This window comes from Loxodonta africana, chromosome 23, assembly GCF_030014295.1.
Source record: "Loxodonta africana isolate mLoxAfr1 chromosome 23, mLoxAfr1.hap2, whole genome shotgun sequence".
Classification (NCBI taxonomy): Eukaryota; Metazoa; Chordata; class Mammalia; order Proboscidea; family Elephantidae; genus Loxodonta; species Loxodonta africana.
The window spans coordinates 1,203,370-1,226,532 of record NC_087364.1 but is presented as its reverse complement, the minus strand read 5'-3'; the positions used below and the strand labels follow the sequence as shown (position 1 = coordinate 1,226,532).

The 23,163-nt window shown below is 39.3% G+C and overlaps 1 protein-coding gene across 3 annotated transcripts in view; it reads right to left on the bottom strand.

Annotated features, from left to right (window-relative positions):
* Window positions 1-23,163, bottom strand: part of TUBGCP3 (tubulin gamma complex component 3) — a 116,774-nt gene that overhangs the window by 56,129 nt on the left and 37,482 nt on the right. For all 3 annotated transcript variants that reach the window (XR_002786781.2, XM_003414044.4, XM_064275215.1), the window contains exon 11: window positions 17,449-17,615. Coding sequence is in view for 2 of the 3 variants with exons in the window: in XM_003414044.4 (XP_003414092.1) it covers window positions 17,449-17,615 (167 nt within the window). In the remaining variant the exon portion in view is untranslated. The remainder of the gene's footprint in view (window positions 1-17,448; window positions 17,616-23,163) is intronic.

Genomic DNA, 23,163 nt, shown 5'->3' with positions numbered 1-23,163 from the left:
CAAAAAAAAGCCCTGGCCCGGACGGCTTCACTGCAGAGTTCTACCAAACTTTCAGAGAAGAGTTAACACCACTACTACTAAAGGTATTCCAAAGCATAGAAAATGACGGAATACTACCCAACTCATTCTATGAAGCCACCATCTCCCTGATACCAAAACCAGGTAAAGACATTACAAAAAAAGAAAATTATAGACCTATATCCCTCATGAACATTGATGCAAAAATCCTCAACAAAATTCTAGCCAATAGAATCCAACAACGCATCAAAAAAATAATTCACCCTGATCAAGTGGGATTTATACCAGGTATGCAAGGCTGGTTTAATATCAGAAAAACCATTAATGTAATCCATCACATAAATAAAACAAAAGACAAAAACCCCATGATCTTATCAATTGATGCAGAAAAGGCATTTGACAAAGTCCAACACCCATTCATGATAAAAACTCTTACCAAAATAGGAATTGAAGGAAAATTCCTCAACATAATAAAGGGCATCTATACAAAGCCAACAGCCAATATCACTCTAAATGGAGAGAACCTGAAAGCATTTCCCTTGAGAACGGGAACCAGACAAGGATGCCCTTTATCACCGCTCTTATTCAACACCGTGTTGGAAGTCTTAGCCAGGGCAATTAGGCTAGACAAAGAAATAAAAGGTATCCGGATTGGCAAGGAAGAAGTAAAGTTATCACTATTTGCAGATGACATGATTATATACACAGAAAACCCTAAGGAATCCTCCAGAAAACTACTGAAACTAATAGAAGAGTTTGGCAGAGTTTCAGGTTATAAAATAAACATACAAAAATCACTTGGATTCCTCTACATCAACAAAAAGAACACCGAAGAGGAAATAACCAAATCAATACCATTCACAGTAGCCCCCAAGAAGATAACATACTTAGGAATAAATCTTACCAAGGATGTAAAAGACCTATACAAAGAAAACTACAAAGCTCTACTACAAGAAATTCAAAAGGACATACTTAAGTGGAAAAACATACCTTGCTCATGGATAGGAAGACTTAACATAGTAAAAATGTCTATTCTACCAAAAGCCATCTATACGTTTAACGCACTTCCGATCCAAATTCCAATGTCATATTTTAAGGGGATAGAGAAACAAATCACCAATTTCATATGGAAGGGAAAGAAGCCCCGGATAAGCAAAGCACTACTGAAAAAGAAGACGAAAGTGGGAGGCCTCACCTTACCTGACTTCAGAACCTATTATACAGCCACAGTAGCCAAAACAGCCTGGTATTGGTACAACAACAGACACATAGACCAATGGAACAGAATTGAGAACCCAGACATAGATCCATCCACGTATGAGCAGCTGATATTTGACAAAGGACCAGTGTCAATTAACTGGGGAAAAGATAGCCTTTTTAACAAATGGTGCTGGCATAACTGGATATCCATTTGCAAAAAAATGAAACAGGACCCATACCTCACACCAAGCACAAAAACTAACTCCAAGTGGATCAAAGACCTAAACATAAAGACTAAAACGATAAAGATCATGGAAGAAAAAATTGGGACAACCCTAGGAGCCCTAATACAAGGTATAAACAGAATACAAAACATTACCAAAAATGATGAAGAGAAACCCGATAACTGGGAGCTCCTAAAAATCAAACACCTATGCTCATCTAAAGACTTCTCCAAAAGAGTAAAAAGACCACCTACAGATTGGGAAAGAATTTTCAGCTATGACATCTCCGACCAGCGCCTGATCTCTAAAATCTACATGATTCTGTCAAAACTCAACCACAAAAAGACAAACAACCCAATCAAGAAGTGGGCAAAGGATATGAACACACATTTCTCTAAAGAAGATATTCAGGCAGCCAACAGATACATGAGAAAATGCTCTCGATCATTAGCCATTAGAGAAATGCAAATTAAAACTACGATGAGATTCCATCTCACACCAACAAGGCTGGCATTAATCCAAAAAACACAAAATAATAAATGTTGGAGAGGCTGCGGAGAGATTGGAACTCTCATACACTGCTGGTGGGAATGTAAAATGGTACAATCACTTTGGAAATCTATCTGGCGTTATCTTAAACAGTTAGAAATAGAACTACCATACAACCCAGAAATCCCACTCCTAGGAATATACCCTAGAGATACAAGAGCCTTCATACGAACAGATATATGCACACCCATGTTTATTGCAGCTCTGTTTACAATAGCAAAAAGTTGGAAGCAACCAAGGTGTCCATCAACGGATGAATGGGTAAATAAATTGTGGTATATTCACACAATGGAATACTACGCATCGATAAAGAACGGTGACGAATCTCTGAAACATTTCATAACATGGAGGAACCTGGAAGGCATTATGCTGAGCGAAATGAGTCAGAGGCAAAAGGACAAATATTGTATAAGACCACTATTATAAGATCTTGAGAAATAGTAAACCTGAGAAGAACACATACTTTTGTGGTTACGAGGGGGGGAGGGGGGGGGGAGAGGGTTTTTTATTGGTTAATCAGTAGATAAGAACTGCTTTAGGTGAAGGGAAAGACAACACTCAATACATGGAAGGTCAGCTCAATTGGACTGGACCAAAAGCAAAGAAGTTTCCGGGATAAAATGAATGCTTCAAAGCTCAGCGGAGCAAGCGCGGGGGTCTGGGGAACATGGTTTGCGGGGACTTCTAAGTCAATTGGCAAAATAATTCTATTATGAAATCATTCTGCATCCCACTTTGAAATGTGGCGTCTGGGGTCTTAAATGCTAACAAGCGGCCATCTAAGATGCAGCAATTGGTCTCAACCCACCTGGAGCAAAGGAAAATGAAGAACACCAAGCCCACACGGCAACTAAGAGCCCAAGAGACAGAAAGGGCCACATGAACCAGAGACCTACATCATCCTGAGACCAGAAGAACTAGTTGGTGCCCGGCCACAATCGATGACTGCCCTGACAGGGAGCACAGCAGAGGACCCCTGAGGGAGCAGGAGATCAGTGGGATGCAGACCCCAAATTCTCATAAAAAGACCAAACTTAATGGTCTGACTGAGACTGGAGGAATCCCGGCGGCCATGCTCTCCAGACCTTCTGTTGACACAGGACAGGAACCATCCCCGAAGACAACTCATCAGAAATGAAAGGGACTGGTCAGCGGGTGGGAGAGAGACGCTGATGAAGAGTGAGCTAGTATATCAGGTGGACACTTGAGATTGTGTTGGCAACTCTTGTCTGGAGGGGGGATGGGAGGACAGAGAGAGAGGAAAGCCGGCAAAATTGTCAAGAAAGGAGAGACTGAAAGGGCTGACTCAAGACGGGGAGAGTAAGTGGGAGTAGGGAGTGAGATATATGTAAACTTATATGTGACAGACTGATGGGATTTGTAAACGTTCACTTGAAGCTTAATAAAAGTTATTTAAAAAAAAAAAAAAAATGATGTTGGTTCTTAACTATCACAGACCTTTCAGAAAATCTGATGACAAGGACAGATCTTCTTCCCAGAAAAAAAAAGCATCTACCCAGAAAATACAAATTTTTGCACACTATTTCAGGGGTTTCACAGATTCCATGTCAAGAACTCTTAAGGCAGAAGACCAATGTTTAATGACATAAAATATTGATTATTCATTTCAAGTAAAAAGGGAACAGGGTATAAAACACTACACATGATGAGACCAGAAGAACCAGATGGTGCCCAGCTATCACTACAGACCATTTTGGCCAGGGAAACAACAGATGGACCTGGATTGGCGGTGGTGGTGTTCGGTGCTGTCAAGTCAGTTCTGACTTACAGCAACCCTACGTACAAGAGAACAAAATACTGCCCAGTTCTGCACCATCCTCACAACTGCTGACATGTGTGAGTCTACTGCTGCAGCCACTGCGTCAATTCATCTCCTTGAGGGTCTTCCTCTTTTTTGCTGACCCTCCACTTTACCAAGCATGACGTAATTTAAGTGGTTTAAGTGTCAGGGACACAGAGAATCTGGTGCTGAGAAGGTGAGGTGAAGACAGAGGCAAAAGAAACCTGGCAGTGCCAAGTCCTTAGTGCCTGTAGCAATGGGACAGGCATTTAAGGCAATGTGGCAATAAACCCGATCACAGTTATACCTAGGAATGACACTAATAGTTGTTTTACCAAAACATATGACATGGGAACAAATCTTCAGATGAGAACGCTGAGTCCTGTATACAATCAAGCAAATACCTATATAAATCTACACATACGTACATTTTTACATATTAGCCATTACTGATATATTCTGTAGGAAACGAGACTTGAGTAGACTAATTCATCCATTCAACAATATATATCACTTACCTTCCAAGTTGAAGGCACTGAGCAGGGTACCAGAGGGGTAACAAAAATTATCTAACATGGAACCTACTCTAAAGGACCTCACAAGAAAAATGAGGTAAATGCATGAATAACTGCAATAAGATGAGACATAAAAAACTAAGTAAGGGAAACTTAATTCCACTTACTCATTCATTCAACGTGCCTATAACGTGCCCGGTATTATTTTAGGTACTGGGATACAGCAGTGAACAATTCAGAAACAGTCCCTATCCCTGTAAAAGTCCTATTTGAGTGCAGACAACAACCATACATTTCTGGTCAAGGTATTTTCGACAAGAGTGCTAAGTGCATTTAATGGGAAAGGAAGAGTTTAATAAACGGCGCCAGGAAAACTGAATTTCTACATCCCAAAGAATGAATCAGGATCCGTGCCTCACATCATGCACAAAACCCAATTTAAAGTGGATCAAGGATCTAAATGTGAAAACTAAAAGTATAAAATTCTTAGAAGAAAACTGTAAGATCTAGTTTTTAATGTTGTATTATCAGATAGGATAACAAAAAGAAAAAACAGACTAACTGGGAGCTCATATTAAAATGAAATATTTTGGTTCATCAAAGGACTTTACCAACAAAGTAAAGAGAAAATCCACAGATTGGGAGATAATTTTTTTGGAACGATGTATCTGATAAGGCTCTAATACACAAAATGTATTAAAAAAAAAAAAAAAAGAAAAACCTTCTACAATTTAACAAGAAATAGACAAACAACCCCAATCAAAAAATTGCAAAAGACTGAATAGACATTTCACTAAAGAGGATATCCAAATGGTCAACAAACACAGGAGATGTTTAATGTCATCAGCCATTAGGGAGATGCAAATCAAAATCACAATGAGGTACCACCTCACCCCGATCAGAACGGCAATGATCAAACAAATGGAAAACAACAAGTGTTGCTGAGGCTGTAGAGAAACCGGAACCCTCACCCATTGCTGCCGCGAGTATAAAATGGTGGAATGCGGAAAAGAATCTGGAGGTTCCTCAAAAAGTTAACACAGAACTACAACTCAGCAATCCCAACCCTAGGTGTACGCCCAGAAAAGTTAACACAGAACTACCATACAACTCAGCAATGCCAGCCCTAGGTGTACACACAGAAGTGAAGGCAGGAACGAAAACAAATCTGTAAACCAATGTTCACTGCAACACTTGCCACCACAGTCAAAAGGTGGGAACAAGTGAAATGTTCAACAGAAGAAGGGATAAAGAAAACGTGGTACATACACACATACACACGAGGTACAACTGCGCCATGAAGGGAAACAAAGTTCTGAGGGATGCCACAAGGATACACCCTGAACGTCCACCCAAGGCAATGTCAGTCAGGAAAGGACAAATAACATATGATCTCACTTACGTGAAATAAACAAACACACAGAAAGCGAAGACTGTTAGTGGTCACCAGGGGGGAGATGGGAGTAAAGGGCAGAGTTCGCTGAGGACAGACCGAGTTTACGTTAACGGTGGTGGATGACTTGGAAAAGGACAGTGAGGACGGTCGCACAACTCGAACAGCATAATCAATGTCACTGAATCTTACGTGTAGAAACTGATGACATGGCATATGTTTTCACCACAATTAAAAACAAGTAGAGAGACAGAGAAGCATATAAAGAAATAAAGATATAATGCACTTAGCACTACCTGGTAATAAAGTTAAGTAAAGCAGGGTGGAGATAATAAAGGGAGGGTGGAGAGAAACCATTTGAGCTTGAGGGTATTCAGCTCGAAAGGTTCTGGAAGTGTTTGTACGAGTGTGTGCGGGTGTCAGGTACACACAGCCTAATGTCAATGATGTCAGGGTCTTATATTTAACCCTAATGAGCAATGGCTAGAAGCTGTCAATTATGTAGAGCCAATCTCCTTTATAACAGACATATGAATAAATGCCAAAAATTTTATGACCACAGGGAAGAGGCTGCTACATTTGTTTTCAATACTTCTTACCTTTAGGTTTCAATTTAAATTATTAAAGCATTAATTGATCTTTGCATTTTAGACTTTTTGATTTATATTTCCTAATTGTAAACATATAACTAATAACTGTGTTGAAGGATAAACAGAACTACTATAATGAGGCTATCATCGTTTTAACACATAATTATATTATCCATGATTGAAATTTAAAAAACTCATTAAGCCTACCATGAATAATCTAAATCTAACTACGCTATGGTTGTTCTATAGCTTGCCATTCAATATGTCAGATGAACTGCATATAAATTATATTTATTTGCTATTCACTTAAACAGAAGAGCTAGTTTTTACAGACAACACACTAATTTATCCTGATATGTGGAGTACAGCCGGATTTTTATCAGTATGAACAATAAGAAAATTTAATTTAAAAAAGAAAAAAATCTCAGACAATTCAGTCATCTTTGTAAGTTATGAAAGCATTACTTCATCCAAGGACAAAGTAGCATGTTATTACTCTACTAGCAAACATTAGCAGCAAACACAAAGAGGTACAGATATATTTTAGACTACAATTAATCCTGTGAAAAATATATAGTTACAGAGGGGGGAAAAAAAAATCAAGGTCAGAATATAATTGTAATATGCTTTTATTTTATTGGTGCATCTTTCCACTCAAGGTTCTCTAATTTTCACCATTATGGAAAACACATAAAGAACTGAAGAAAAAAAAAAAAACATAATTGTACTATGATTTCTCAGTAACTGCTGGACAAATGCCAAGGCCTCCCTACTAAAAACAGAAATAAAGAGGGTAATTTTCTCACCAAGCAACTTAGTTTCTAAGAATCAGATCCATTAACACAGACCATAAAAGATCCCAACTTCAACTTGTCAATCATACAGGCAACTACTAAGGAAAGGTTTCTCCTAAGCCACACCCTGAGACAAAAAAAGGACATGTGGACAAGGAGAATGGGTGAACTGGTCAGCTTATTTGTATGATAAAAGATAACTTACAAGGTAAACACGTAAGTTACGATGTATGGGGGGTAGGTATAAAATGCCAAAAGGGTAAGATATAAGTGGTAACCTTTTGAATTTAAATAATTCTTAGCAAGTAAGAGAACAAAATAACAAGAGTGCTGAAAAGATTCACAGAGATATTCCAAAAAGAGGGCACAGCTTACGTATAGTTCATTGACTTTCAAATTAAAGAAGTAAATTTTTAGGGGATAATTAAAGTATTTAAGTAAACATTTAAAGCAAGACTAAAATTTTTCTAATTTTGAAAGCAAGAGAGTTTTAAATTTTCCTTTTTCCCCCATCCTTTATAACTCTGCCACGTTTATACTACAGAAAAACAAAAAATTCCAACTCATGGCAACCCCACGTGTTACAAAGTAGAACTGCTTCACAGGCTTTTCTTAGTTGTATTTTTTTTTTTTTTAATTAAGATTTACTGGAGTTTTCTGAGAGATAATATATTGCAAGTTGCCAAAGTATTTACCCTGACTTAAATGGGCAAATGAGAAAAATTAGTTTGCATTATTAAGGACTTCAAGCGGGTCTAAGACTGTGTTGTTTCTGCACGTTATATGTCACTGAACCAGCACTGTTATTTCAATTATTAAGTGAGGAACTGGCCCACAGAGAGATCAGGTCTGTATGTCTCCACTTGAGTGATCTTCCCACCGCTTCACCTTGCCCTCAACAGCGGGCAGGAAAACGCTCTACCAGCGAAGCCTCTAACAACAGTCTTATTTGATGTTACATTTTTGGATGCCAGTTCTGCCTACAAACTTTTTAAAGAATTCTCTCTGACCCTGCTGAGATGCTACCAGGTCACATGTCGCCTTAGCCCCTTCCTCAAATGATTCGGCCAGGTGTGCACATCTGCCCTGAGAGGAACTGCCTATGACCCAGCTTCAGAAAAATCATCTGAGCCAGCCAGACTGCTTCCTTGGACCTTAGCTGCAATCTTAACAGATGCAGAGCAGCGCCAGGCCATCTTCAGTGCAGCTGCTGGGTGGGCTTTTGGTAGTCGAGCGTTATTAATACTAACAAATGAGAAAAATTTAGTTTTATAATAGTTCTTATAGGGTCGCTATGAGTCGGAATCAACTCGATGGCACTGGGTTTGGTTTTGTTTAGCTTTTTTAAGAACCAAAAAATATTTAGAAACTTATCCCAAAATTTAAAAGTACTTTCTACACTACCAACAAACCAACCAACCCGCTGCTGTGGAGTCGATTCTGACTTGTGGCGACCCCCTGTGTCAGAGTAGAGCTGTGCTCCACAGGGTTTTCAACGGCTGGCCTTTCGGAAGCAAATCACCAGGCTTTTCTTCCGAGGCGCTTCTAGGTAGACGCGAACCTCCAACCTCCGGGTTAGCTGCTGAGTGTGCTGACCAGGTGCACTACTTGCCTTCCGGTAAGCTGCTGAGTGTGCTGACCAGGTGCACTACTTGCCTTCCGGTGAGCTGCTGAGTGTGCTGACCAGGTGCACTACTTGCCTTCCGGTGAGCTGCTGAGTGTGTTGACCAGGTGCACTACTTGCTGTTTCCCTGCTTAGCTGCCTTTGGGTTTGGCTGATTTGTAAGGATGAGTGTTTGCCCTATTCATATACAGCCCCTTATTTTTGCCTGTCTTTGCATTTCATCACTGAATACAAGATAAAGCAAAGCTGGACACCACTCCTTGGGATAAGTCTTCTTGAGTAGGGAACAAATCTTTTTTTACAGTTACACAGTAAAATATCAGCTGCTGGGCCCAGCGGCGCTGTGTGATGATGCTGCACCACAAACAGTAAAGCCCAGAAACCGCCACCTCAAAGTTCTTCTTTCAGATAAAACGCACGGGGTGAACACCCATCTCACTGGCTGCCCTTGTTGGTCTCGTTAGCTGCGTTCAAGTTGGTTTCTGGCTCGTGGCAACCCCATGTGTGCAAAGCAGGATTGCTCCCTAGGGTTTTCAAAACTGTGGCCTACAAGAAGCAGACTGCCTGGTCTATCTTTGAGGCACCTCTGGGTGAGTTCAACCACCAACCTTTCACCTAATGGTCCAGTGCTTTGCCGTCTGCGTGACCCAGGGACTCCAGCGGTTGCCCTAGGGATTACAATTAACATCTTACTCCAACACTCTAGTTGAGGTTATCACCAATTTACTTTCAATAGTACACAAAAACTTTGCTCCTGTATAGCTCCATGTCTCTTACTTTGTTGTTAAAAATTGCGAAAAATGGGCACATTGTATACCCATCAACATAGATTTATAATTACTGTTTTATGCAATTGTCTTTTAAATCAGATAGGAAAAAAGAGGAGTAACAAGCAAAAAATACATTAATACATCTTTAAAGGCTGGAGTCTTGGTGGCACAGTGGTTAAGGGTCTGGCTGCTAACCAAAAGGTCAGCAGTTCAAATCCACCAGCAGCAACTTGGAAACCCTATAGGGCAGTTCTACCCTGTCCTAAAGGGTCGCTATGAGTTGGAATGGACTCAACAGCAATGAGTTCTGGGTCTTCTTTAAAGGTTAAGGAGGCTAAGTTATACTTGCCAGGATACAGAGTCATTAGAAACTAAAGCCAAGTTCAAAGCCAAGCCATTTAACTTCAGAACCGGAACTCATAAATTCTACACTAAGGAAATAAAGCGGTAAGAGGAACTATAACAAGATACAAAGTCAAATGGTATAAACATATTGATACAACAACAATAAATATGGGCGACAAATGGCAAAAGACATAGTACATTTTATGTCAAGAAGAATTAATTTTAACTCTATCAAGCAATGGATTTTTGAGAAATCCCACTAACAAAATTGGTGAAGAAAACAAGACTATCTGAGGTAAAATGGCTAACTGAGCAAAATAACTAGCAAAAAAAAAATTACAGGCCTTGACCTTCCTTAAACTCTATCTAGACTCATTCTCTTAAGTGTGAAAACCAGTAAATATAGAAATTAAAAAAAAAAAGACGGGAAAGGATAAAAAGTCAATGTGCTAAAATGCTGGCCTTCAGGTAATCTTAGTGAAGGACATATGGGAATGTTTTGTACTTTTTGCAACGTTTCCAGAAGTCTGACATTATATTAAAAGAACTGAAAATAATTCTAATAATGAGGCAAAATGTGAAATAAATTCTTTAAGAGATAATATGAGCTAATAACACTAACACTGCATTCAAAAGTCATGGGTTATGCATTTTCTTTCTAAAAACTTAAAAAAAAAAAAAGTTGGCCTTCCACTTTTATATATTTTAAGTAAAAAAAAGTTCATTAAAAAAAAATCCCAAATTTAACTGCACTAGTTTTAAGTACGCAAAGGTCGGCAGTTCAGCCTCACCAGGTGCTACCTGGAAGCTCCGTGGGGCAGTTCTACTCTGTCCTATGGGGTCGCTATGAGTCGGAATCGACTCGATGGCAGTGGGTTTGTTTTGTTTAGTTTTAAGTGGTATCCTTTTGTCTCACCTCAGAGTGTATCACTGGTAAGAATAAATAAAGAATAAACAAACTAGAAAAAAGATTAGAGGAAAATAAATGTTGATGTTTTTGACCAATTCTCTCTATTCCCTATCAAATCTCTAGTCCCATATTACTACAAAAAAAAAAAAAAAAAAAAGCCTTAAAAAACATGAATAACACATAAAGCAGAGGGTCAATAAAGAATTGGTGGTACAACTAAAAATGACTTTAAAAACATGCTTGTTAGAAAATACACACTAAATTATTTCCGAGAAAAAAGAAAAAAAATTTTAAAATTAGGTACTAGACTTAGAAATTAGCTATCAAATCCAAGAAAGATTTAGCTTTGGTTTTGTTTTAATTAGTAAAAAAAAATATATATATACCCCTGAAATAAAAAGGCCACCCAATGCCTCTGGTCGCTTGTCATACTGTGGAGGCGTCCATGTTGCTGTGATGCTGGAAGCTATGCCACTGGTATTTCAAACAGCAACAGGATCATCTACGGCGAACAGGTTTCAGCTGAGCTTCCTTCCAGACTAAGACAGGCTAGGAAGAAGGACCAGGCAGCCTACCTCTGAAAAACACTGGCCAGTGAAAACCTTATGAATAACAGCAGAACACTGTCTATCACAGTGCTGGAAGGTGAACCCCTCAGGTCAGAAGGTACTCAAAATGTGACTGAGGAAGAGCTGCCTCTTCAAAGTAGAGTTGACTTTAATGGCATGAATGAAGTCAAGCATTCGGGACGTCCATGTGCTGATGTCGCACAACTCAAAATCAGAAGAAACAGTTGCCAACATTCATTATCAATCGGAACATGAAATGTACGAAGTATGAATCTAGGAAAATTGGAAGTCCTCAAAAATTAAACGGAATGCATGAAGATTGATGTCCTGGGCATTAGTGAGCTGAAACAGACTGGCACTGGCCATTTTGAATCAGACAGTCATATGGTCTACTACACCAGGAATGACAAATTGAAGAGGAATGGCATCGCATCCATCCTCAAAAAGAATATTTCAAGATCCACCCTGAAGCACAATGCTGTCAGTGACAGGATGATATCCATACGCCTACAAGGAAGACCAGTTAATTTAACTATTATTCAAATTTACAAACCAACTACTAAGGCCAAAGATGAAGAAATTGAAGACTTTTACCAACTTCTGCAGTCTCAAATTGATCAAACATGCCATCAAGATGCCTTGATAATTACTGATCATTGGAATGGAAAAGTTGGAAACAAAGAAAAAGAACAGGAAATTGGAAAATATGGCCTTAATGACAGAAATGACAACAGAGATCACACGACAGAATTTTAAAAGACCAATGACTTCTTCATTACAAATACCTTTTCTAAATAACATAAATGGTGACTATACACGTGGACCTCGCCAGATGGAATACACAGGAATCAAATTGACTGTTTCTGTGGAAAGAGGTGATGGAAAAGCTCAACATCATCAGTCAGAACAAGGCCAGGGGCCAACTGTGGAACAGACCACGAATTACTCACACACAAATTTAAGTTGAATCTGAAGAAAATTCCTTCAGACCCCCAAATATGCAGGTGCCTGCTCCCGCTGGCTTCTCATTATCCCTGTGGGTTCATTATAACTACTCACAGAATTCATGGAGAATATACTCTACTTACAGTTACACATTTATTACAACAAAAAGGACACAAATGAAGAGAAGCATAGGGTCAGTTCTGGGAGGGGTCCCAGCACAGAGCCTCCATGGTACAAAAGGGGGTGCAATACCTCTGCAGTGAATGGTCTCAAACCAGGAAGCTCCTCTGAGCCTCAGGGTTTAAGCCTCTTACTGGCCTCACCACATGGCCATGATTAATTACATCACGCCTCTTGAGGCTTAGTCAGCATCGGGGCCCCAGGTGGTCCCTCTTGGTCTGATCAGTCCCTACTCTTTACCTTCAGGTATTGGTCTGGTTTGAAATAACTGAGAACAAAGGCCAAACTGCTTTCTGTATGGAGACTCCACACCTCACACAAGGTCAAGCTGTTTCTCATAAATCTACCTAGCCAACCATAGCTGACTGAACAGAAATTAAAGCGCTATAAAAAGAACATACCCACATCCAGAAGAGAAACAATTATTTTTCATTTTCTTAACCGCAAGATCACTTAAGACTCTTTTAAGCTATAAATGATAAATTTTTAAAACTGGGATAATTTAGCTTATTGTGGTTAACAGTCAGGAGATTTAATAAGCATCCTAAATAATCAATTGCACAGCTTTTTAAACAACTTCCAAAATGCACCCCATCCTGTAATTAGAGAATAATAAACCTAAATGCATTAAAAATGACAAATTTAACTCTATCAAAAGAAAAATGTTATCTGTAAGTTTCCTTATCACAAAAGTAATAATATATAAAAATAATACAAGCATTTAATTCTCTATTTAATCTTGAAAATTTAAGTATGACAAAGTTCTAATTAAAAAACTTTTTATGGCACTTTCCAGAAACTGCTCATAAAAATATAAATTCGAACTTAATTATGATGAATACTAAGCATCCTTCCCCATAAATGACATGTAAATATGTTTTAACACATACAAACTCTACCATTTCATTATGTAAAATTTAAAAACAGACGGAACTATGGTATTAGAAGTGAGGACAGTGTCTACCCTGGGGAGAAGGAATAGAGCAACGCCTGGGAGAAGGCACGATTGGTGCACCGATAACGCCATTTCCTGACCTGGGTGTCAGCTCATTTTGTAATAATTCATCAAGTGATACATATATAACTTTTGCACTTTTCCATACGGATAGCTCAGTAAGAAGTGTTATTAATGAGCTTGGTGGTAAGCAATAATGCCAGTTAAACACAGAGATAAAAGGCAAAGTAAACAAGCAATTTTTTAAAAGTTGTATATAAAAATTTTAAATGATAAACTAATACGCATCTAAACAAAAAACAGACCAAGTATACAGCAGGGCAGCACCTGGAGGAGGTGCAGGGTTCCTCCTCTCAACTGGGGAGGGGCGGTTTAAACACAGAACCGGTTTACTCTTGACTTTGACATTTGGAGGAAAAAAAAAGTTTTAAGAAAGCTTTAAAAACTTAAAGAAAAATGGAAACATATTACCTTTCAAAGCTTTCAATTAATATGTTTAAAATAAAAAGAGACAGTAATTTAGTAAAATGAACATCCCTGGGAGCTCTGGTGGCGCAGTGGTTAAAAGTTCGGTTGCTAACCAAAAGGTCAGCAACTCAAATCTACCAGCCACTCCTTGGAAACCCTATGGGGCAGCTCTACTCTGTCGTATAGGGTCACTGTGAGAGACCCAAAAGAACAAAGAAGTATAAAAATACTTGTTCTTAATCTACAAATTCAATATGCAATTCTATAAAAATCCCAAAGGAACTTTTAGCAGAACTGACAACTGATTCTAAATTTATAAATAAGAATATGAAAACTCAGCAAGGAAAACTAAATGAAGGGTAAAGACTCATTCTACCAGACATCAACCCGTAAAGCTATAGTAATTTAAATATTGACAAATGAGTAGCAAAAACTAAACAGAAAAAAAAAAAAAAAGACTCAAGTATGCACGGGATATTATTACTATACTTAGTAAATAATAAAATGTGGTAAAACTGTAACATTTGGGGAATCTCAGGGAACGCAGTAATTCTTTGTACTATTCTTTGTACTATTCTTATTGCTTTTCAAGTCTAAAATTATGTCAAAATAAACTATTAAGAGAATAATTAAAAAACTGAAAACACAAGCACACAACACAGGGGAGGTCAACACAACTGGACTAAACCAAAAGCAAAGAAGTTTCCTGAATAAACTGAATGCTTCGAGGGCCAACGTAGCAGGGGCGGGGGTCTGGGGACCATGGTTTCAGGGGACATCTAAGTCAATTGGCATAATAAAATCTATTAACAAAACATTCTATATCCCACTTTGAAGAGTGGCGTCTGGGGTCTTAAACGCTAGCAAGCAGCCATCTAAGATGCAGCAATTGGTCTCAACCCACCTGGAGCAAAGGAGAATGAAGAACACCAAGGACACAAGGCGATTACGAGCCCAAGAGACAGAAAGGGCCACATGAACCAGAGACTACATCATCCTGAGACCAGAAGAACTAGATTGTGCCCGGCTACAACCGATGACTGCCCTGACAGGGAACACAACAGAGAACCCCTGAGGGAGCAGGAGAGCAGTGGGATGCAGATCCCAAATTCTCGTAAGACCACGCTTAATGGTCTGACTGAGACTGGAAGGACCCCGGTGGTCATGGCCCCCAGGCCTTCTGTTGCCCCAGGACAGGAACCATTCCCGAAGCCAACTCTTCAGACATGGATTGGACTGGACAATGGGTCGGAGAGGGATGCTGGTGAAGAGTGAGCTTCTTGGATCAGGTGGACACTTGAGACTATGTTGGCATCTCCTGCCTGGAGGGTAGATGAGAGGGTGGAGGGGGTTAGAAACTGATGAAAAGGACATGAAAAGAGAGAGTGGAGGGAGAGAGCAGGCTGTCTCATTAGGGGGAGAGTAACTGGGAGTGTGTAGCAAGGTGTAATATAGGTTTTTGCGTGAGAGACTGACTTGATTTCTAAACTTTCACTTAAAGCACAATAAAAATTATTTTTAAAAAAAGGATAAATGATTTTGGGGGAAAAAAAAACTGAAAACACAGACACAAGGTACCCAAATATTTAAAGCCATCCCATGGTCCAACTTCAAAGAGACATACAAATACACACACACATACACAAACACACAGAGACACACACACAGACAGAGACACACACTCACACAGAGAACAAAGGATATGATCAGGAAATTAACAGAAGAAATGAAAATAACCAATGAACATGAAAAGCTGTTCAATCTCACTAGCAATTAGGGAAAAGCAAATAAATACCATCGTGAGCTGCTATATTTCATACATTAAAAGATTTTTTTTTTAAAGCTGGTGGCATGAAGAGCTGCCAAAGGTGGAAGATAAACTGGAATAGCCACTGCAGCGTTCAAAGTGGCAGTATCAAAATTTACAGTATGCATCCCCCTTTCCCACCAATTACATCTCCCAGTATCTACCTTCCTTGGCAACTCTACGGGGCAGCTCTACCCTGTCCTATAGGGTCGCTATGAGTCGGAATCGACTCGACAGCACAGGGTTTTTTTTGGGGGGACCTTAGAGAAACTCATCAGTAAATACAGGGATATATACAAGGAAGCACATAAAATGATGTTCATTGTAAGAATGTTAAAAACTAGAAAAAACTCAATTTTCTATCAATAAGAGTAGCTGAACAAAATTGGTTATGTCTACGGAGTGAAATAACATGCAGTAATAAGATAAAACTATATATACTGTCATGGAAAGGGCTACAAAGTTGATAAAGTAATCATGCAAACTTGTGTTCATGTGTGATATGTGTAACACATTAATGGTGTGATGCTATTTGTGTTTCAAAAGCACATACTCACAAAATAATACCACATACAGTTCTGCTACAATCCTTGTTTTAAAAACATTTATTTGTTCCAGTACAATTAACACTTTAGGGAACAATGTGAGCTTAACACAAATTTCATATTTGCTTGTGTGCGATTTCCTCTATGAAACACAACAGGTGAAGGCAGGAAACCATACCCAGGTGAACCAAGCGCTTAGGAATACACCAAACATACCCACAGATACAAACCTCAAAATCTCCCCAAAAAACAAATAAAATAACCAAACCAAACCCATGGCCATTGAGTCGATTCCGATTCTGACTCATAGTGACCCTACAGGACAGAGCAGAGCTGCCCCATAGGGTTTCTTAGGAGCAGCTGGTGGATTCGAACTATTGACCTTTTGGTTAGCAGCCACAGCTCTTGACCTCAATTCATCGTGTGTGTTATCAGCCACATCCACCTACATCTGGTGTTACACTCCTTCGTCTGATTTCAAATAACTGTCCTTCCACTACTTCACGATAACTTGCAAGCTGAAACCCTTCCAAAGGCTACTTCCACAAGTAAGCATCAGGCTCTTCTCAGTAAAGCACCATATTTATTGCAATATTTATGTATTTCTTAATATTTTTGCATGTGTAAAACTGTGCTGCCACTTTTATTAGGATCCTACCTTTCTACGTTTTTAATGTTACTGCCAGTTTTGGAGACTGGTGCCCATGACCCTACTTTTTGCCGTAAGCCCTGCAGTTTTTATTGCGTGATTTTGCATGGCAGTGATTTCTAGAAACACATATGCCATAAAGCATAATCGACTGTATTTTGTTACTACCTACACACACAAATAAAATTTTCTTTAAATATTTTAGCACCACAGTTTATCCGAGCGAGATACAAAGAAAGCACACAAAACAACGTAACATGTAATACTGTACTACAAAGAGAACGATACCAACATTCAGCAGGCCTAGTCCTTGCTTTGCCATCAACTTTCAAGTAAACCTGGACACGTCATTTGACCTTGCTGAGCCTCAGTTTTTCACTGTTAAAACTGAAATAACATTTTCCACTCACCAAAGATGGCTCTGCTATTAAATGAGTTAACTGGCTTTCGAAGCACTGTGGAAAATATGCATGCCATTTAAACGAAGTGTGATAGCACTACTGTCAAGAGACAAGTAACAATCAAAAAAACAAAAAGGAATAATTGAAGTTCCCATGCTTTTTAAATCCAGGTCTAAAACATACAATTACTGCTCACCTCGTGGTACGTGTCCTCTAGCTCTCCATCATATATCCAGCGATAAAGAAAGTTGAGCACAGGATGCGACACCAGGTTAAGAATATTCTGCACTAGAGATCTCACATACGGATCTCCTGTTTTTGTGTATGCATGGACAGCTGATGCCAGCTCACCGCCTTTCCTACCTGGGGGAAGTGAAAAATAGATGAAAATTACACACACTTAAACTCACAATACGAACCAATAACTTAACAATAACGAGAGATTACAATGCACTTGAAGTCTGTCTGTTTTAACAGTTCATACCATTTTTCTGGACGCAGAAGCAGCAGAGAATACACACTAGATTAGGACTTAAGAGATTAAGACTCTAACCTTGGCTTAGCATGAATGTAAGCAACCAATTCATCTGTTCATTTTTGCTGAGGAGCTACTCAGTAGCAGAAAATATGACTCACTATATGATCTTTAATTGACATAGCTTTTCACTGTTTTTGATTGACACGAATTAAGATTCACACTTTATTATGCACTCTAGTACACACAAACACACGAGTCACAAAGTAAACAAAAGCTTTTTGAGGAGGCAGGGCCAAGACGGCAGAATAGGCAGGCGCCTCCTGTGGTCCCTCTTACGACACAGAACCAAAGAAACAAGTGAATCAATAATGTATGACAATCTAGAAGCCCTGAACAGCAAAAACAAAGTTGAGGAATCAGACTGAGCAGCAGGGGGAAAAGAGACACTTCTGAAGCAGGAAAAAGTGCCAGACCTGGCCTAGATGGCACCCTACAGGATGGAATGCTTTGTGCACGCAGGCTGAAGCAAGCAGGAGCATTAGGGATGCGTTTTTACCATGTTGGGAGAAACCAAGGAGCGGAGTCCACAAAGCCTCCGCAGCCGGGGGAAGCAGCGTTGGAGCTGCAAAAGTTAAGTGAAGTGTCTAACCTATCACGCCTCTGGGAAGTGCCTCTCTTGCCCTCACCAGCCTCCTCCCCATTTTGCGCTGGTGCTGGTCCAGAGTTCAGAAGTTGCTGTGTCCCCTGGGCAGGAAGTGGAACCCATCACACGGAGCCAGTCTCCCAGCTTTCGGGAGGGAACGAATAAACAAACGAACAAACAAAACAGGAAACCACCAGCTCCCCTAAACTGGGCCCTCAGGGCTAACCACGCCTAAACCAGCGTCATGGCTTTAAAAAATTGCCGCATCCCCTAAGCCAGGAACGCAGGGCAGGCACTACCCCTTTCCCTAGGCACAGGCATGAGTGGTCCGCAGACTTCGAATGCCTTTCACCCCTGCCTAGACCTGTGTTGGCCCATTCAATAGCACAGGCCCTTGTTAGCACAGTATAGCAGGGTATACACCAGAAGCCTATTCTCAATTGCAACAGCCAAGGTAGAGTAGCAGATTCGTGACATTTGACATCACCTTGTTCATTAAGCATGGTCCTCACTCACCCATATCAGAGGCCTGAGGACTGGCGGCTTCGCCCACTACAACTAGCCACCCACGATAGGGGTCCGAGAATAAGTGGTGCCTCATAGTCCTCATAGCCAACAGCGCTGGGTACCCAGAAACCAGCTGCAAAACCCACTCACCTATGTGCTCTAAGGGACAGGGACACACTTTCCACCCAGGCCCTCAGGCAGCCGTCAGCCCCCTACCTTGTTCAGCACATAACCCCCTACTGCAGCCAGATACCTGTGCCTATTCCAATCACCTCTACATAGCCCTGCCCATCTAGGATGGCAGATGAGAGCCTGCACCACAACTCAGTGACCGACGACATGGACACCCAAGCTGAATCCACACAAAAAAAGTAAACAGATGCCCCGGCTCAGATACCTAGTAGCAGCTCTAACCACCTGGTGACAGGACATGAAGGCTTTAAAGATGCCAGTAATCAAAGTAGCTCCGGCATACTAAAACAAAACAAGAGGCTAGGACACAGTAAGCAAACATACAATAAATACATAAATAAATATAATAACTTATTGACGGCTAGGAGACAAGAGTCAACAACAAATCACGTAAGAGGCAGACCATGATGGCTCCAGCAAGCAAACAAAACAAAGAACCAGGAAACCTCCCAAAGGAATAGAAGGTCTTCGAGTTATTGGAGGTAGAATTCAAAAGACTACTATATAGAGCTCTTCAAGAGATCAGGAAGGAGATCAGGCAAAATGGAGACCGAAGAACACAGAGACAAAGCAACAGAGTTAATTTAGGACGGCTACACCTGGTGGCATTGTGGTTAAGTGCTACGGCTGCTAACCCAAGGGTCGGTAGTTCGAATCCGCCAGGTGCTCCTTGGAAACTCTATGGGGCAGTTCTACTCTGTCCTATAGGGTCACTATGAGTTGGAATCGACTCAACGGCACTGGGTTATACACGAGCAAAATGACAAATTTCACAGGCTGCTAGAATCCAAGGGAGACAGCAAATAGAAATCCAAAAGATTAACAATAAAATTTCAGAATTAGACAAGTCAATAGAAAGTTATCAGAGCAGAACTGAAGCAATGGAAGTGAGAATTAGTGAGATTCGAGATAAAGCACTTGACACCAATTTATTTGAGGAAAAATCAGACAAAAAAATTTTTAAAAATGAAGAAACCCTAAGAATTATATGGGACTCTATCAAGAGTTCTTTTTTTTCTATCAAGAGGGATACCCTACAAGTGATTGGAGTATCAAAACACAGGGGCATAATGGAAAATACAGAGATAATTGAAGATTTGTTGGCAGAAAAATTCCCTGATCATAAAAAGATGAGAAGATATCTATCCAAGATGCTCATCAAGTCCCTCACAAGGTAGATCCCAAAAGAAAGTCACAGAGACATAACCAAATTTACCAAAATCAAAAATACAGAATTTTAAGAGCAGCTAGGGATAAACGGAAAGTCATCTACAAAGCACAGTGTATAAGACTAAGCTCTGACTACTCGGCAGAAACCATGCAGGCAAGAAGGCAACGGGATGACAGATATAAAGCCTTGAAGGAAAAAAACTGCCAGCCAAGAATTATGTATCCAGCAAAACTGTCTCTCAAATACGAAGGCGAAATTACGGCATTTCCAGATAAAGAGAAGTTAAGGGAATTTGTACAAATCACATCAAAATTACAAGAAATATTAAAGGGAGTCCTCCAGTAAGACGATCAATAATATCAGATAACAGCCCAAGACTAGAACACAGGACAAAACCATCGGACACCAACCCAGATAAAGGAGTTACAAAACTAAAACACTGAAAAATAGGGAAACAGAGATATCAGTATGTAAAAGATGACAATATTAAAACAAAAAAGAGGGACTAAATAGCATAGTCATAAGACTTTCATATGGAAAGAAAGTCAAGGTGATGTCAAGAAATAAAAAATTGGCTTAAACTTAGAAAAATAGAGGTAAATTTTCAGGTAACCACAAAGAAAACTAAAAAACTTACACATCAAAATATAAAAGAAAAACATAAAGACTCAGCAAATACAAAATCAACAACATGAAAAGACATAAAGAAAATGACTCAGCACAGAAAATTATGTGGAACAAAGAAACTGTCAACACCACAAAAAAAACACCAAAATGACAGCACTGAACTCATACCTATCAATAATTACACTGAATATAAATAGGCTAAACGCACCAATAAAGAGACAGAGAGTGGCAGAACGAATTAAAACATACGATCCATCTGTATGCAAACTACAAGAGACATACCTTGGACTCAAAGACACAAACTAAAACTCGAAGGATAGGAAAAAATACATCAAGCAAACAACATCAAAAAAGAACAGGAGTGGCAATATTAATCACTGACAAAATAGACTTTAAAGCAAAATCCACCACAAAGGATAAAGAAGGACATTATATAATGATTAAAGGGTCAATACAACAGAAGGGCATAACCATAATAAATATTTACACACCCAATGACAGGGCTCCAAAATACATAAAACAAACTCCAACAGCACTGAAAAGAGAAATAGCTCCACAATAATAGTAGGAGACTTCAACACACCACTTTCGGTGAAGGACAGAACATCCAGAAAGAAGCTCGATAAAGACATGGAAGATCTAAATGCCATAATCAACCAACTTAATATCACAGACATAGACAGAACACTCTACCCAACAGCAGACAAGTATACTTTCTTTTCCAGCACACATGGAACATTCTCCAGAACAGACCACAGATTAGTCCACAAACCAAGCCTTCACAGAATCCAAAACATCAAAATATTACAAACCATCTTTTCTGACCATAAAGCCATAAAAGTAGAAATCAGTAACACAAAAAGCAAGGAAGAAAAAAATCAAATACATGGAAACTGAACAACACCTTGCTCAAAAACTCCTGGACTACAGAAGAAAGCTAGGAAGGAATAAAGAAATTCATAGAATCAAATGAGAATGAAAACATACCCCACCAGAACCTCTGGGGCACAGCAAAAGCCATGCTTAGACGTCAAGTTACAGCAATAAATACACACATCCAAAAAGAACAAAGGGCCAAAATCAAAACATTAACCCTGCAACTCAAACAGAAAGAGAGCGGTGAAAGAAGTCCTTGGGCACCAGAAGAAAGGAAATAATAAAAATTAGAGCAGAAGTAAATGAAACAGAGAAAAGAAAATAACTGAAAGAGTCAATAAGACCAAAAGCCAGCTCTTTGAAAAGATCAACAAAATCAATAAACCACTGGCCAAACTGACAAAAGAAAAATAGGAGACGAAACAAATAACCCCGAATAAGAAATGAGATAAGCAATATCACAACAGACCCAACTGAAATTAAAAGAATTACAGCAGAAATACTCTGAAAAACCGTACTCCAACAAATTTGAAAACTTAGAAGAAATGGACAAATCTCTAGGAATACACTACCTACCTAAACTAGCAAAAACTGAGGTAGAAAAACAAAATAAAACTATAACAAAATAAGAGATTGAAGAGGTAATAAAAACAATTTCCAACAAAAAAAGCCCTGGCCCTGACAGCTTCACTGGAGAATTCTACCAAACTTTCAAAGAGTTAATACCAGTACTATCAAAGGCATTTCAGAGTACAGAAAAGGATGGAACACTCCCAAACTCATCCTGTGAAGCCAGAATAACCCTGATACCGAAACCAGGTAAAGAAACCACAAAAAAGGAAAATTACAGATCAATATCCCTCAAGAACACAGACTCAAAAATCCGCAACAAAATTCTAACCAATAAAATTCAACAATATATCAAAAAATAATTCATCATTACGAAGTGGGTTTCATACCAGGTAAGCAGGGATGGTTCAACATTAGAAAAATAATCCATCACATAAATAAAGCAAGATAAGAACCACATGAATCTTATCAATTGATGCAGAAAAGGCATTTGACAAAGTCCAACACCCATTCATGATAAAAACTCTCAGCAAAATAGGAATAGAAGGGAAATTCCCTGATATAATAAAGGGTATTTATACAAAGCCAACAGCCAACATCATCCTAAATGCAGAGTCTGAAAGCATTCTCCTTGAGAACAGGAACCTGAATAGGATGCCCTTTATCACCACTTTTATTCAACATTGTGCTGGAGGTCCTATTCAGAGCAGTAAGGCAAGAAGAAATAAAGGGCATCCAAATTGTTAAGGAAGAAGCACAAGTGTCCCTATTTGCAGATGATATGATCTTACACACAGAAAACCCCAAAGAATTCACAAGAGAACTACTGGAACTAATAAAAGAGTTC